Source organism: Neltuma alba, unplaced genomic scaffold (genome assembly GCF_004799145.2).
Source record: "Neltuma alba isolate B1F8T4 unplaced genomic scaffold, ASM479914v2 tig00001614_pilon, whole genome shotgun sequence".
NCBI lineage: Eukaryota > Viridiplantae > Streptophyta > Magnoliopsida > Fabales > Fabaceae > Neltuma > Neltuma alba.
In genome coordinates this window covers 41,093-58,548 of record NW_021632532.1, presented here as the reverse complement: position 1 = coordinate 58,548, position 17,456 = coordinate 41,093, and the positions used below count along the sequence as shown (strand labels likewise).

The 17,456-nt window shown below is 35.6% G+C and overlaps 2 protein-coding genes and 1 long non-coding RNA gene across 3 annotated transcripts; all 3 read left to right on the top strand.

The window, feature by feature from the left end:
• The first annotated feature begins 1,965 nt into the window (after positions 1-1,965).
• On the top strand, positions 1,966-7,360 carry LOC114759719 (putative leucine-rich repeat receptor-like serine/threonine-protein kinase At2g19230). The gene is made up of 4 exons (XM_028948946.1): positions 1,966-2,192; positions 5,348-5,900; positions 6,599-7,098; positions 7,200-7,360. The coding sequence occupies exons 1-4, from the start codon at positions 2,069-2,071 to the stop codon at positions 7,358-7,360; spliced, it is 1,338 nt and encodes a 445-aa protein (XP_028804779.1). The 5' UTR covers positions 1,966-2,068.
• Positions 7,361-14,080: 6,720 nt separating this feature from the next.
• LOC114759674 (uncharacterized) lies at positions 14,081-14,609 on the top strand. Its single transcript, XR_003741944.1, has 4 exons — positions 14,081-14,116; positions 14,204-14,275; positions 14,384-14,455; positions 14,544-14,609. It is a non-coding gene; the product is annotated as an uncharacterized LOC114759674 (long non-coding RNA).
• A 769-nt stretch (positions 14,610-15,378) lies between these two features.
• LOC114759712 (G-type lectin S-receptor-like serine/threonine-protein kinase At4g03230) lies at positions 15,379-17,048 on the top strand. The gene is made up of 6 exons (XM_028948936.1): positions 15,379-15,394; positions 15,473-15,681; positions 15,795-16,005; positions 16,095-16,335; positions 16,435-16,585; positions 16,666-17,048. The coding sequence occupies exons 1-6, from the start codon at positions 15,379-15,381 to the stop codon at positions 16,981-16,983; spliced, it is 1,146 nt and encodes a 381-aa protein (XP_028804769.1). The 3' UTR covers positions 16,984-17,048.
• The last annotated feature ends 408 nt before the right edge of the window (positions 17,049-17,456 follow it).

Below are 17,456 nucleotides of genomic sequence, written 5' to 3'. Positions count from 1 at the left end.
AACTCAATTATAAATTCAATTAACAATGCAAAGGTTCTAACATAAATTCCAACAAGTATCTTGGCACAAATAAGATCCAAATATCAATTTAATCCAAGAATAAAATTGACAATCTAGAACTAAATTGTCTCAACAAAAATACAACTTGAACTCATTTAAAACTAAACAATTTCAAGTCCTTGAATTAAAAAGATAAATGAAACATCACTCCCTTGTGGTCTTCAAGTGCTAGCTCAAGACTCAAGTCTCCTCCATGCTCCTCCCAAGTTGCCTCCTTAACAAGCTTATGCTGCCATCAAATTGCCTTCTCCTCCAAGCTTAATGACGTGGAGAACGGCCATGTTGGTGAGGAAATTGAAGAACAGTGGCGTGCGTCCTTGGCGTGGTAGTGGAGAGAGGTATTCAAGATACTGAATTCCCAATGATTTGAGGGTGTATCATAGGCTATTCAAAGGCGGTGGGTGAATGGTATCCGTGCGTCAATCAATGGACAATGGAAAAGAGGTCTCCTTAGGCGTGAATTCCTTGCTCTCAAATAAGGAAAATATTTTAATGGGAGAAAAGGAAATTTTTGTGGATCCAAAGCTCAAGCCCATTAGTAATTAATTGATCCACTTGATATTAGCCATTCGATTGTGCTTAAATCCCAAGAAACAATCTTGCACCATTGGATTTTCTATATGCTCTTTCTTGACCTACAAGAATTTAAGTGTATCCATTAATGTAGATTATATTTAAATATAATCAAAAATTAAATATTAAATCTGCACAAAAATTAGGCAAGAAATTGCAAAACTTTCTAAAAATAATCTTTCTAAAAATATGAGACTTGTTTTCAAAGAAATAGGAAAAATTAATTCCAAGTCAAAAATAGGAAAGCACAAAATATTTATATTTTTAATCCAAAATCTCAATTTTTATGCAAAATCCAAAAATCAACCAATTAATTCAATAATACATAAAAAGTTCATTTAAGCTTAAAATTATCATTTAAATCCTAAATTAATGTGGGATAAAATATATAAAAATTGGGCTTTATCAGCCGACGGTCTAGAGATTATATAGACTAGCTAGAGAAAATAATCCGAGTCCACTCGAAACACATAGTGGAATTTTCATTGGTCACACTTTCTTTTTTTTTTTGACCAGCTCATTGGTCACACTTGAGCCATTGAAGTTGGCTGGCGAGTATTCTAGGTTGATATATTCTTACGGGAAAATTGCAAGAACCTGCAACTATCAAAATTAAAGGGGAAAGCTACGGCAGTCAATTATGAAGGACCACAAAGTCGTCTCTAGTGGCACTGTGTTTGTGTTGACTGGGCAATTCGACGTTCCAGTCATGTCAGTCATAAAGCTTTTCTTTTCTTTTCTTTTTTTAACTCTCTTTTTTCTTGGGGGAATAAAAAGACAAGCCTAATCTTGAACAAAGCATCGTAACCATAAGAGTTTGCTTCGTTTACTTGGACCAAGTCAACCCATATGCATGCATGGCTACCATTATAACCAAATCAAGTCAATTTGTTTAGGGTTAATCAATACGGCATATGGATTCCAAAAACAAGCGCTAGCAACTAAAGGATCCAAGTGACCAGACATCCATTGGCCAAGTCAATTTGTTTTCGATCGTTTGTCCCCTTTTGAAGAGAGATGTTGTCTCAATTAGCATTTAAGAATTTGATAGGATATTTGAAAGCTTCAAAACCCCGCAAAGAGGTTCATTGATTTTCTTTGGTCAGCGCAAAGGAAAATATAAGGCCCATTTTAGGTGTTGCCTATTCCATTATTCATGCACAAGAGACTTGATTGTATACTTATAACCCCCCCCCCCAATTCACAACCACCCTCATAAACACAATCAAAGACAGACTCATACTATTCAATGTAGAGCTCATGTTTGGTTTCAGTAAACTTGCCTGAATTTTTAAGCTTCGATCGAGTTCATCTCTATATCGTTCTTTTTCTACGTCTTTTACTAAGTTGTTCATCTTCTGTGTGTGTTGACCATGAGTGATAACTGATGAGTTAGAGCTAACTTCCCTATACATATATTTGCAGATCAAATCAAATGGAGGGACCAAAATTGAATATGCGTTTAGGCCTATGTCTCGTTTTCATCAAACTCCTGTTTCTTGTTGGCAGCACAGTGGGAGATGGTCCGAGGGAATTCACCACAAACGACAAGAATCCTGGTAAATTAGCTAATGCTTTTTACATAGTTTTTAGTGATCAGTGAAGTCATTCACATGCCTTCATAAACTTGATTTTTCATGTAAGTCATAATTAAATTACATCAAGAATCCATATCCCCTCTCTACCCTGACCACCTAATTATGACTTCTTTTTTATCTTAACGGCTGACTAATCATATGATAAGAAATAAATTTAAGGGTAAAGGTGCACCCGATATCCTAAATTATTTTTAAGGGTGTATCCAGCATCCTAAATCATTTATTAGTGAAGTTTTGCCCCCATCTAATAAAAATGGAGTAATTTCATCCCCAGCTCAACAGAACTCTAACTTTGTTTGTTCTTATTACCAGCTAGACATCTTTTTCTTTTTAATGTGACCAACTCAATTATTTTTATATATTTTGGTATCTTTTATATGAGTTTTGTCAGCTTAATTGGTTTCTTTTTGCCTTAATTGCTTTAATTTATTTTATTTTGAATTATTATTTTATAGAGGCAAAATTGTCATATTTTGGTTTAATTGTGAGTAATTGGTTTTTTTAGGACAATTAATGCTACCTTACTTTTGAATTTTGTTTGCAGGTTTTTGGAAGAATTAAAAATAAAAAAAAAGAAGAAAAGAAAAATATAAAAAAATAAAAAAAATATAACAATAATAAAAGGGGAGAGCAAAATGAAACGTTTTGCCCTCCCCCAACCTAATACTCCCTCCGTTCCTTATTATAAGAGACATTTGATGCTTATAGCATGTTCCTATATATAAGAGACACTTAAAAGTTGTCTCTACTTTTTTGTATTGATTTCCTATTTTACCCATATTTATTGTCTCCAATTCACACTCTCTCTCCCTCCCACTTCTCTTTCTTTCAATAATTTAATTGTTCTCTCTCATGCTCTCTCTCCTTATTAATGAGGGCATTTTTGGAAAAAAGATTATATTTTTTACACATTGATTGTTCTTAACTAATTTTAACTGCTTTTTTGATCAACGTAATTCGGTTATTCGTCTCTTATAATAAGGAACGGAGGGAGTAATCTATAATCACTCGCACACACGCGGAGGAGAGGCACGAAAAGAAAGACACGAGCTGAAAGAATTAGAGGGCGGCGGCAGAATAAAAACGAGGCGGAAGACGCAAGCGAATAGAGCACACACACACGACGCCGAACAAGCTGAACGAGAGAGGAGACGCTGGGCGGCTGGAAGAACGAACCCACACGAGAACCAGCGGCACACAGGGACCTGTGAGTGAGACAGAGTGACAGCACCATTCTTCACCTTCGTCTTCTCCTGGGCACGACAGAACGAGCGACGAACAGAGGCAGAAAGCAGGGAACTGGACGGCGTCATCCTTCATCAATTTTTCACCGTGTTCTCCCGGCGTGAACAGTGTTCCTCCATGGAATTTTGCAGCAGAATTTTGATTACAACAATTTTGATGACAAACCGAGGCTAGAGTCTATAATTCTCTAATTCAACAATAATGGCAGGAACTTGGATCATCAAAGGGGAGTTTTAGTTGCTTTAATTTCCTGTCTAATAATTGTTTAACAATTCCTAGGTCTTAGGATAGTTATTCTGATTATTAGAAAATTTTGTATTGTTAAATCTGATTATCTGTGGAGATTTTTGTGGCTGGATTATTGTTTTAGCATTTGACATTGGGTTGTTTATAGCTTTGATTTCAATTATGATGTTGTGGTTATGACATTTGTATTGATTTTGGAGTTAATATATTGTGATTTTCTGGGGTGGCTTGGAATCTTGGATCATATTGTCTCTTGCTAGCTTTAATTCTATTATTTTGGATTTAAGAATTTTAATTAAGCATTGGTTTTAGCATCCTTAATTCTATTTTACTATTCTGGTTGCAGTTAGTAAATTAGGATTTTGGGAAAATATTTTGTGGCAATTCGAGGTGGCTCAGTTGTTGGATTAAAAGCTTAATTATAATTCTTAATTCATTGTATTAACTCCCACATCTTTTAGAGCGATGATTGCCTGCATTGTTGAATTGGAGGATTGATTATCATCATTGTTACTTGTGTGTCTCATTTTCATTTCTTTAATCTTCATTCATTTCAATCATTTTTATATATAAAAAAAATTATTTTAATTTCAATTTGATTCGTAGCATTTAATTAGCAGTTTTTTAAAAATCAAAAATCCCTTTTTATAATTTAGGTTACTTGCATTTATTTACTAGGATTTAATTTCGTTTTTGGCTCCTCAAAGTGAATACGACCCGGATTGTGCACTATATTGCATTAATTCGGTTAATTTTTAAAGTAACCCCAAAGCGACAAATTAAGGGAAGTTAACTTCATAATGATAACACGTAATTTTTTTCTGTTAAAAGTGAGGGCCCACCCAAATATAACTCAGCCAATCCAATCCTGTCAAGCCTCTTGACTCTTCCATCTTCATCCAATTCTTCATTATCACTCACCCTTCTTCTTCTTAGCACCCTGTCTCCTTCACACACAGCTACAACATCCAGCGGCATCTCATCCCATATTTTCATGTCCTCTTCCACATCAGAACTCAACTTTGCAAGCAGATTTGCATATGAAGCTTCAGATCATACCTTCAGTGAGTTTATTTCGATCAGTTAAACATCTGCAAAACAGGTCGATCATGGTCTCTATTCTTCTTCTTTGCCTTCATCGTCGATCCTCTCTCACACTTTCTCTTAGCTTGTTCAAGTAGTTACGACGTCGATCACTCTCTTCCCTTGGAATCGGCGGCCTTTAGACCGACGATGGGTCCTCCACTCGTGAAGGCAAGATGCAACACATAAGAAAATGGGGTGCAGTGAGAGAAGAAATCAAAATATGAAGAAGATAATGCTTAGATCTGAAAAGGGAAGCTCTGTTGAAGCTTCTTTCTCGTTCTATGGCTCCTATCACAGATCTGAAACTGGGAATTTTTTTTATTGCACATTATTGGCATTAACGGACGTTTTCGTGTCTGCTAGTAAAAGGGTGAAATGTTCCATTTTTATTAGTTTTGGAGCAAAATTACACCAATAAATAGTGTAGGGTGCTAGATGCACCTCTAAAAATATAGTTTGAGATGTTGAGTATACCTTTATCCTAAATTTAATTAAAACATTACTTATTATATTTTTATTTTTGGACTATTTTTGCTTAGGATTCATAAGCATCGATTGTGGAGCACCAAATGATTACTTCGACGAGGCAACGGGCATATGGTATCAGACAGATACAAACATTGTAAAAACTGGTACAATTTCTAAGGTTCTCCCCAGTGTAGACGTTGATTATTCTTACTTTGGGGGACTTCTAACCACCTTGAGAAGCTTTCCAGAAGGAAAAAGGAATTGCTACACTCTCAAACCAAAACAAGGCAAGCACCATACTTATCTAATTAGAGCTTATTTTACATATGGGAATTATGACGGCAAAAATCAAACTCCAACCTTCGACTTGTACCTTGGCGTCAATCGTTGGGATACTATTACTGTGCAAAGACTTTATTCTGTTGTTCAGATTATTCATACCCCCACAACAGACACAATTCATGTGTGCCTTGTGAAAACTGTGGTTGGAGTACCTTTCATTTCTGCATTGGAGCTTCGACCTCTTAGTAATTCTGTTTACCAAACTCCATCACCTTCTCAATCTCTTTTAGTCAATCGAGGAAGCTTTGATGTTGCCACCACCAGTTCCGCCACATACAGCAGGTCACTCCTACTTCCCTCTTTTTCTTACTATCTCTTTATTTCTGTACGATATTCGTTGGCTCCAAACTGGGATTTTCTTTTGAAATTATATTTGATAGGTTCTTTCTTTTTATAAACACTAAAGTACATAACTTTATCATTATTGGTCAGATAAGCATTTACGGCATCATATATCAATCAAGTAAGATTAGAAGAAAAACTAATTTGTTTAGGAGGAGACTAAGTTTCTCAATTTGTGATTCGGAGGATCAAGCAATAAATTTTGTTATCATGCATGTACCTAGATTATAATTTATCATAACAAGAGAAATCCTCGAAAAATTCTTGGAATATTAAAGAAGTATTAAAAAATAGCATGCAATCTAATTAAAACTAATGAATACTAAGGTTTGAGCTCTATATGGAAGAAAAAACATTGAAAATTTTTTTTTCACTTCAATTAAGGCGACTTCGAATCTAGATAAGTCATCATTAGTACTTAATTATATATAATCAATATTCTAAATGGTTCGTCAAAAAAAGTTAAATGAATAGTAATATATGTCTCATAAATTTTCATAGGACTGTAATAAAAAAATTCTATGCACAGCTACCGCCAATCTCGTTGTATGGAGAAGCAATAATGACAAGAAATAACTATGTACACACACATATATAAATATTTGAGTGCGTGTGTGTATGTTTGCATGCAAGTGCAGGTACAAGGATGACTTCTATGATCGAATGTGGCGCGAAATCGATTTATCACCGGGTTGGTACCAGATTAATGGGTCTGTAGATATTGGTCCTTCAATCACAAACAATCCTTATAAGTTACCGTCAGAAGTTCTGAAATCTGCAGCCCAATCATTCAATCTCTCCTATGGATTAAACTTCGATTATGATTCTGTATGGAAACACCTCGACAAGTCTTCCAAATATTACGTCTATTTTCACTTTTGTGAAATTCAGCAACTTGCCCCTGGGCAAAAGAGAATACTGAATATCAATGTCACTGTTGGTGATGAATACGTTGTCTCCCAACCTATAATTCTTGAATACTTGAAACCACAAACCATTGCTCCTCTAAATGCAAGTCAAGGTTATGTTCGTTTTAGCATCAACGCAACATCAGAATCCGATGCTCCTCCAATCCTTAACGCTTTTGAGGTTTACGAGTTCATGTCACCTCTATATTCCCCAACAGACCAGAGAGATGGTGCAAATTTGTTCATTCCTCATTAAACTATTTCCAATATAATTTCATGAATTATATTTTTATGTTTGTTTTCATGTTTGGTTTTGTCTTCCTAATAATAGTGGATGCTATCATGGACATTAAAGACACATACAAGATCTCCAATTTAGATTGGCAAGGAGGCCCATGTATTCCAAAACTTGCTTGGGAAGGACTGAGCTGCAGTTCTGGTTTCAATGGCACCAATTCGAGGATCGCCTCAATGTATGTCTTTCGTATATAACAACTAATATCTAGTAATGTCATTGTTTCTATGGGCTTTGTCCTAGTTTTTTATTTGATACTCAAATGTAAAAATCATATGGTTTATTTTTACGTCATCCCAACTCCCAAGAGTATTGACTATTACTGATGCCAAAGTTCATATCACTTGCCTTTATTGATGTCAAAGTTTATGACCAAGTATTGAAAGCATGATTCACTCAACCAGCACTACTAGAAAAAAGACTTTTAACGTCGCAAAATAACGGCGGTTAAGCAGAAAAACGACGTGAAAAAAAAGGCGGTGGCATTTTTGTAAATAAAATGAAGAATGGCTGAAAACCGCCGTGGAAAGTGTGTTCTTCTAACCCCGCGGCGCTTGACTCTCTTCACTTTCTTTCTCATTTCTTCAGTGCGCCGTGGTCCCCCTCTGCCCTACCACCAAAAAACTGCCATTACCGGCCATTCCCGCACTATCCCACCGTTTAAACTCCTCCATTGAGCTTGTGGTGCCTTGCCGCCGTCCGCCGCCGTTCGAACGCCTCTCATTTCGCCTCATTCTTGCTCAGCCACGGTCCCCTCCGTCCCACCACCGAAAACCGGTCATACCCCACACTATCCCACCGTTGAAACTCCTGCATTGAGCTTGTGGTGCGTCGCCGCCGTTCGAAGCCCTCACTTCGCGTTTGAGTCTTCTTTGCTCTCTATGAGTATCCTCTTCTTTCATTCTTTTCAATTTTTCTTGTTTTATTGAATATTTTGGCCATGAAAATCTATTATATATGAAATGGGTTTATTAGTTTTACATTATGATTGGCTTGTGTTGTTTATTTTGCGGTTTTTATGTGGTTGAACTGTGGATTGGTGTTGATTGGTGGGTATTGGATGTCAGAAAACCTTAATTCCTTCTTATATACTGTATTAGAAACACATTTAAATGTTTGGAGTTGACTAGTTGTGAAGTTTTTAAATTTTTTTATAATTTTTTGATATTTATTTCGAATTTTTGGTAATTTTCTTGTAATAAATATAAGAATTTAGTAATAAATAATCTGTTTGTTATTTTGTGTTTTTTTTTCTTCGTTATGAATTTTAATTGATAGTAAAGTGTTTAAATAATCTGTAGAACAATGGATCGTAGTTGGATGAAAGCTAAGAGAATTAGCAAGGAATATGAGGATGGGGTTGAAAAGTTTCTTGAGTTTGCTCAGAGAAATGCCCCTAGTAAAAGAGATGGATTGTACTATTGTCCTTGTGTCAAATGTTTAAACAATAGTCGACGGAGTATTTCTGAGATAAAAGAGCATCTTATCTGTGATGGGATAAATTTGAGGTATACAAATTGGATATGGCATGGAGAAATTAGAAAGACTACACTGTCTGCAAATGAGAAGGTTGTGAATCAAGACTTTGGTGATAGAATTTTGGATATGTTTCGTGATATAAGGTCTGAATCCTCTACACAGTTTTCTTCTACCTTTGAAACTTTGTGTAGTGATGCAGAGACACCTTTATACCCGGGGTGCAAAGATGATTACACAAGATTGACAACCGTATTGAAACTAATGAATTTGAAGGCAAGAAATGGTTGGACCGATGCTAGTTTTACAGAATTGCTTGAATTGCTGAGTGATATTCTTCCCAAAGGGAATTCACTTCCGAAACGAATGTATGAGGCAAAAAAGATTTTGTGTCCGATGGGTTTGAAATATGAGAAGATACATGCGTGTCCTAATAACTGCATATTATTCAGAAATGATTATGAAGGGTTGAATAAGTGCCCTAAATGTGGGACTTCAAGATACAAAATGAAGAAAGATGATGGTGATTATAATGAGATGACCAAAGGTTCTCCTTCAAAGGTTCTGTGGTATCTTCCAATAATACCACGATTTAAGCGTCTATTTGCTAATGCCACAGATGCAAAGAACTTGAGATGGCATTTCGATGAGAAAATATGTGATGGAAAGCTTCGTCACCCAGCAGATTCTCCTTAATGGAAAACAATATATCAAAAATTTCTTCAATTTGATGGCGAGCCAAGAAACCTTCAGCTAGGGCTTTGTACGGATGGAATTAACCCGTATGGTAATCTTAGTAGCACACACAGTGCTTGGCCAGTGCTCCTCGTAATTTACAACTTGCCTCCTTGGTTATGTATGAAAAGAAAGTATATCATGCTATCTTTGATGATCTCGGGGCCAAAACAACTAGGAAACAATATCGATGTGTATTTGGCATCTTTGATTGATGATCTGAAGAAATTATGGGAGGAAGGTGTTGATGTGTTTGATGCATATAAACAAGAGACCTTCAATTTACGTGCCATGATCTTCACCATGATAAATGACTTTCCAGCATATGGAAATTTGTCAGGATACAGTGTTAAGGGGCATAAAGCATACCCGATATGCGAAGAAGGCACCCACTATATGCAACTTAAACATGCATTTTGGTTTCTTAGTCGGTATCACCCTTTACACAAAAACCCAAGACGATAAGAGTATACCTTGGTCACAGAAGGTTTCTTAGTTGGTATCACCCTTTACACAAAAACCCAAGACGATAAGAGTACTATGCAGAATAGTGGGGTGATGGTAGTAGCGAAAGCCATGCATTTTGCTAGTTCTAAAGACAGAAACCCAATGTTGGCGGCAATGTCCTATTATGGAATAATAGAAGAGATATGGGAGGTTAGTTATACCAAGTTTAAAGTTCCCGTCTTCAAATGTAAGTGGGTTAATAGTAATGCTGTGCAAGTGGATGAAGAATTTGGATTTGTTTCGGTCGATCTTGAGAGGTTTGGATATGGAGACGAGCCATTTATTTTGGCAAATCAAGCAAAACAAGTGTTCTTCGTTCCCGATCTAGCAAAAAAGAAATTGTCTATCGTGCTTCAAGGTAAAAGGCAAGGAGTTGGTGGAGATGATGGTGTCTTAGAGCTTAATCTTGATGAAACCCCGCCTTTCACAGCTACTCGACCTAAAGCAGTTGAATTTGATTTGGTAGATGATGACTATGCTGTTAGAGATGATCACTGTGAAGGAATTTGGGAGGATAATCGTTGTAAGCCTCAAATGAATTCTTTGATATTTTTTTTGCTAAATATACTTAATAATATAATGTTTTATATTAACTTGATATTTTTTATTCTTACATTTATTAATTCGTTGTTCTTTAAACAGGAAATGGACGGATCCGGTCAACAGGGTTCTGGTGACGACAACTCTTTTACTAGCCGAAGAAAGGGTAGAGGGCCAACCCATATGAGGCATTTAGCTTTACGTGATGAGAGCACACAGCCTATGAGGATTACAGTGGAGTTTGATGATAATCTGAAGCCTATAGGAAAGGATGGGGCTCAATTTACTAGTTATGTGGGTTATCTAGCACGCAGTAAGATTAGCATTGACATTCCTAGCTAGAAGAAGGTGGACAAAGATTTGAAGAAAAACCTTTGGGAGGATATATTGGTATATTGTGCATTGTTTTCTCTACTTGTTTCAATTATAGTTGCTTATTTACTTTATAACTCTATGCTATTATTGTATTGCAGCTGACATTTGATATTCCTGCCACTAAGCAAATAAGAGACCGTCTGTTAAAGCAAATTGATGAACGGTGGAGGGATTTTAAGTCCACGCTTACAAAAAATTATATTAATGGAAAAAGAAAGGGTGAGCATCCTAAGGAACGATATTCATTTATTAGTGAAGAGGCATGGGAGAATTTTGTGAAGCAATGTGAAGACCCTACATTTCAGGTTTGGTTTCTTCAAACTTAATTTTTAATCAGGTCATATTTTATTTAACTAAACTAATTTTGTCGATTTGGTTTCATTGTCATAGGCATTGAGTCAGAAGAACAAACAAATATTTGAGTAGAATGTATACCCACATACCATGTCTCGTGCAGGGTATGGTGGGTTGGAAAGAAGTATGATGGAGGAACGACTGAAGAATGCACAGATGGCTGCTGCTTCAGATCCTACTAGCTACATGCCACCTATTGAGCGTCCTTCTCGCCAAGAAAAATGGAAGGCGGCGAGGATTAAAAAGGATCAATACATTACTCCACAGTCTGCTGCTGTTGCTGAGAGGATTGTAAGTAACATTTAAGAATTATGCTTCATTAATTGTTTTTTTCAATTATCTTAAATTGAATTTGTTGCTTTAATGATATAGGATACACTTGAGGAGCAATTATCTCAAGGTACATTCATCCCTCAAGGACGGATGGATATCTTGGCCACTGCTATTGGAAAGGCTGACCATCCCGGAAGAGTCCGAGGGACCCCTAAAAGGATTGGTATTAAAGAATTTTTTGGCTCTGCTTCACGAAGAAGCACTAGATCATCCTCTGCTAACATGGTATCTAAAGAGGAGCTCGACCAACGACTACAGGAAGAAACAGAGAGAGTTCGAGCTAAACTAAGTCAACAACACATGGCAGAGATGCAAAAGATACGTGACAAATTCGATGCCAAGTTTCAACAGACTCTGATGATGATGGGTACGAGTGGATTCCATATGCCCCGAGTATCTGAACCTTCCCAGGTAATAATCACACATCTTTTTAAATCTTCTAAAGATTCATTTGATCCATTTAAACTTATTTAATGTTTCTTAACTAATTTCATATTATGTTTCAGGGTTCACCTGTGATAAAAAGCGAGAAGGGCAGTAATAATCAGACATAGCCACTGACAGTGTCTAACCCTGACCCTAGCCCTGACCCTGTCGAAGACAATGGGATGCCATGTTCTCTCTATGTGGATTATGAAAATTCACCTGTTCATGTTGCTAGTGGTCAAGCATTAATGGGCACAACGATTCACGGCAACAAAATTCCGGGCAATCAAGCAAGGGTGACAGTGGAGAGGATTGTTCGTGGTCAGGGGGGTACACCAGTGCCCAATCCTACTGATGAGGTTCGAATCTTGGCCCAAGCTAAAGGACATTTCATTTTGTGGCCAAAGAGACTTATTGCAAAGCCAATGGTGAAGAAGGCAGCAGCAAAGAAGGCTACAACGAGCGCATCATCTGATCCTGTACTCTTGCCTCTTCCTAGTGATGTTGCGCTTATGTATTCCAGTTTGGAGGTTCTTCATTCCATGGTGCCAAACATGGATAAGCTTGTGACTTTCAAGATGCCGTTGGGGGTTGTGGGTTTAAATATAACATACGACTTCACCATTGACAAGAGGGACCTCGTTCAGTTCCTCAACTTTGAGGAGCTTGATATAGCTTTCATGCAGCTCGCTATTTTGTAAGTTACAATATCATTTTCTTATTACATATTATACTTCATGCATGTCCTAATGTTTTTTACTTGAACAACAGGCACTTTAATCAAATTTGTCGAAACAGAGGACTTGAAGGAACATATGGCTTTATGTGTCCTCAAAGGGTGCAGAAAGAATTTAATACTGTGGAAGCAAGGTCAATCTACATTATGACCACAATGACTCAGACCAGAAAGCTAATATATTTTGCACCTTACATGGAAGGGTAAGTGTATTATTGTATTTGAGATATACAAGCTGTATGTGTCGGGTTATAATTAACATGGTTTGCTTTTTGCAGTTATCATTGGACTCTAATTGTTTGTGCCCCTTTTGACAACAAAGTTTACTGGTTCGATTCACTCTGTGGAAGTCCATCCGAAGAAACCAAAGATGTCATCGACACATTAGTTTTTATTTATATATTTATTACTTGTGAAGTTTATACAAGCATGCTCTAATATCATTTTCTCTTATAATGTTGATAGGGCTTTTCATACTTTTAATGTTGTGGCGATTAAACAAAATAGACAAGCACCAACATGGATTCTTCTAAAGGTATATGTTGTTTTGAACTAACTTTTAAACATTTTTGGATGAATTAAAGTTAATGTTTATAATCAATAATGTCTACTATTTAAATTTTATATCTTATTTTTTTAGTACCGTTGTCAACAAGAACATGTTGAGTGTGGATATTATGTCATTCGCTACATGAATGACATAATTGAGACAGGAACGACTGAGAAATTAGACGAGGTAAAGATGAGTTATGTTGCATGACGTTCTTCAATTCATTTCATATTTTTGACTAAGTTTACTATGTTATTTTTGATTAACAGATATTTCAAAATACTACGCCATATCTCATGGATTACATCAACTTGATGAGGGACACTTTGTCAACAACATTGGTAGAAAAAATTGAAATTTAGCTTTCAAATAGATAGGTTATTTCTCAAAAAAATTCATTGTTAGATGTTTTCTTTCAATTCCCTCTTATATGTACATGTTCATAATTTCCATTGTACAGAGAAGTAATTACTTCTATTTCAGAATGGTTGGACCTAGCCAATACGTGTTCCTTGGTCTTAATTAACCACCTAGTTCTATTATATTGGCCGGTTCCCTATTTTCGAGTTGTGTAAAAGAAATTTCAATGCTGTATATATATCAACTAGCTAAATTGATCTTGTTCTGCGTGATCTGCACTGCCTACATTTATTTGGAACTGTAAACTGCAGGGTGGTAAAAATGAAAATCAAGCAGAATTTTAAAAAAAAAATTTTATTTTTAATGGCGGTTATATATATAACCGCCATTCAAAGCATATTCCACGGTGGTTTTGAACCGTCGTGTTTTCTTTACCTTTCAACGTCGCCTTCAAAACCGCCGTGAAAAGCCTTTTTTCTGGTAGTGTACGAACCTAAGTGCGACCAAATTGACAAGGCAAATAACAAGCTCATTTTCACAACCTACAAAGTTAGAGTCCTTGTAAGTCTGTCTATAGAATGATTTATTAAGTATCAATTATTAGTCGGAAAGTTTCATTAACATGCAGAACATGCTGCTTTGTTCTAGAGATTTGTCATTTAATGACTTGTCGGGATCAGTACCTGAATTTTTAGCTGAACTACTAAAATTGAGAGTACTGTAAGTTTTGAATTATATTGTTTATGATTTATGTTTAATAACTTCTAGCTCACCTAATAAGTGAATATATATATATATATATATATATATTTCACAATGCTTTTGCAGTAACTTGACTGGCAACAAGCTTACAGGTTCCATTCCCAAGGCTCTCAAGGAAAAGGCAGATTTGATATTGAGGTTTTTCATCTTTTTATTAATGTGTCTTGTTCAATTATAACTACCTTTATGTGACTCAAAAGTAACAATGATATAACTTGTTCCATAGTTTGGAGGATAATCCAGGCCTTTGTCCGGAGGATTCGTGCAAGAAGCAGAAGTTTGTCATTTCACTTGATGCTTCTGTTTCTGCTTTAGTTGCAAGCCTCTTGATTTGTTTAGGAATATGGATCTTCAAAACCAAAAGTTTAAAAGGTAGGCCCTCAATGATCAGTTGGAGGAGCAGGTCAGCTACAAAATCTAGTGCCAAAAATATTTTGTTAGCGAGTTAGTGAAATACCTTCTCCAAAAGGTTCTTAGCCTTCAGATTTCAGTTGGGTCTGCAGATAGTCTACATTCCACTAAAACAAACAGCAACTGCAAGGGAGGAATCAAACTTAGCCCCTTACCAAACCCATTTAACGCACATAGCAAAAGAAAGACGAAGGAAATAGAAGTTTTGAGAAACAGCGCCCACACAGACACGAAAAGGAAGGAGAAAATTCAAACTACCACACTCCCTCAATTATAGCGTCCAGTGTTTTAGACAGAAACAAACTTGAGGGACCAGAAACTATAGTTTGAAACTTAAGAAACTAAAACCAAAATGAAGATAAATTTGAGGAACAAAAAATTATATCAACCCATTTGTTTTATTTTAAGTTAGAGAGAAAGGAATTAGATATGATAATTTTATAACGATAAATCAAAACAAAATACACTTTCATTATTCAAATTTCAAACTCAAGACCCAACAACAAGCAACAACCATACTATGCCACCAATGCAATGTATATAAATTTTTACGAAAAATGATTAAAATATTAGTAAAAAATAAAAAATAAAATAATGAGTTTATATTATTTTTAGGGACATTACACAAACCATTATTAATATCAAAACTTATGGAACTAATAGTCAGTGAGTACTGATAAATAAGACCGGTTTGTTTTGTATCCTACTCTTTTGATTTCTTACTTCGTGCTTGGTGATGAGTAGGGCCAAAAAGATTGAAACAGAAGAAGCTATTACATGAACTTGGAGATATTGCGATCCCATTCAGTGTAAGCGGCAAACAGAAGTTTGGTAAAAGCGATAAAACAGGCCATGAAATACATATATTCGATTTCAAAAGCATTCTCTTAGCATCAGAAAACTTCTCATCCACAAATAAGTTAGGTGAAGGTGGCTTTGGACCTGTGTATAAGGTAATAGCTAAACATTTTTCACTGTAGTGTTACCTTGGTAATGCCTAATAATGATGAAACTGAAAGGGGAAAAAATGAGGATGATTAATTGACATGAGTGTTTTTATTTTCAGGGAAGATTACTGGATGGCCGAGAGATAGCGATCAAAAGACTTTCTAAATGTTCAAAACAAGGCCTAACTGAATTCAAGAATGAGGTTAAATTGATTGCCAGACTGCAGCATACTAACTTGGTAAGACTTTATGGCTTCTGTATCGAAGGGGAAGAAAAGATGTTGATTTATGAATATTTGCCCAATAAGAGTTTGGACTTCTACCTTTTTGGTAAGCGAATTTTTACCTTTAAATTATAATAATGCTTTACTATCAAGTGGATATGTCATAACATGTTCCTCAGAATTTCTTTGATATAGATCACAATAATAGGATTTTATTGGATTGGAAAAGACGGCTCAATATTATTCAAGGCATAGCTCAGGGACTTGTCTATTTACACAAATATTCAAGATTGAAAGTGATTCATCGAGATTTGAAACCAAGTAATATTTTACTTGATCATGAGATGTGTCCAAAAATATCTGATTTTGGCATGGCAAGAATATTTGAGTTAAAAGAATTTGAACAAGAGAATACGAATCGAGTGGTTGGAACATAGTAAGTAAAATTCTCTTACCAATCCAATTTTTTGATATCACTTAATTGATTGATGAAATGCTAATTACTTTTCTTCCTTTATACCAATTATTATCTTAGTGGGTACATGTCCCCAGAATACGCTCTTAGCAGGATTGTCTCTGTAAAAACTGATATTTTCAGCTTTGGAGTATTGCTACTAGAGATTGTCAGTGGCAAGAAAAATGTCAGTTTTGTTAAATCTGAACATTCAATCAACCTCATAGGACATGTAAGTGTATATAACATTCTTCCATCCAATATGCGTCTCCACATGTTGATTAATATACACTGAATCTGAACTTGTTTTAGGCATGGAAGTTGTGGAATGAAGAAAAAGCCTTAGAGCTAGCAGATCCCTCACTAAGTGGAACATGGAATGCAGATGAATTATTACGATGCATTCATATTGGTCTCTTATGTGTGCAAGATCAAGCCAATGATCGACCTGATATGTTAGATGTGGTTTCTTATCTCTCTAATGAAGCCATTTTATTAGCTGAACCTAAGCAACCAGCATTCTACATTAATGCAAGGGAGAACAATGCCACATCACCTGCTAATAATATAGCAGAAAATTGTACATGTTCTACCTGTAATGTAACAATTTCAGATTTCAAAGGTAGATAAATTATGTGAATCTTCCCAAACTGTTAACTATTACACATGTTAATTCGGAAAATACATTGTCAATTTCCTAATATAATTTTCATGTCTGGTGATGTTCTCGTAAGTAATATCCACATTATATGAATCTTACATGAATGGTGGGTGGTGTAACTTAATTTTATCACTTTGATGGGATAGTTAATTAAATTAACTTCTTAACTATATATTTTTCGGAAGAGATTCGGGGCAGTGATTAGAATATCACCGTTCACCAAAAAAAAAAAAAACTGAAAAAGAATATCACCAGGGCAAAACGCAAGATGCGTGTATAGATAAATGAACTTAAATTAGTACTACTTCCTGTCCTTAATATAAAGGTTAATTAATTAATTTGAGTAAATTAAGAAAACTAATTGAGTTAGTTACTTGTAAGAAATGGGTGTTGTCTTTCCTAAAATATTTTTGCTAATCAAGTGTATTGGCTAGAACCATCA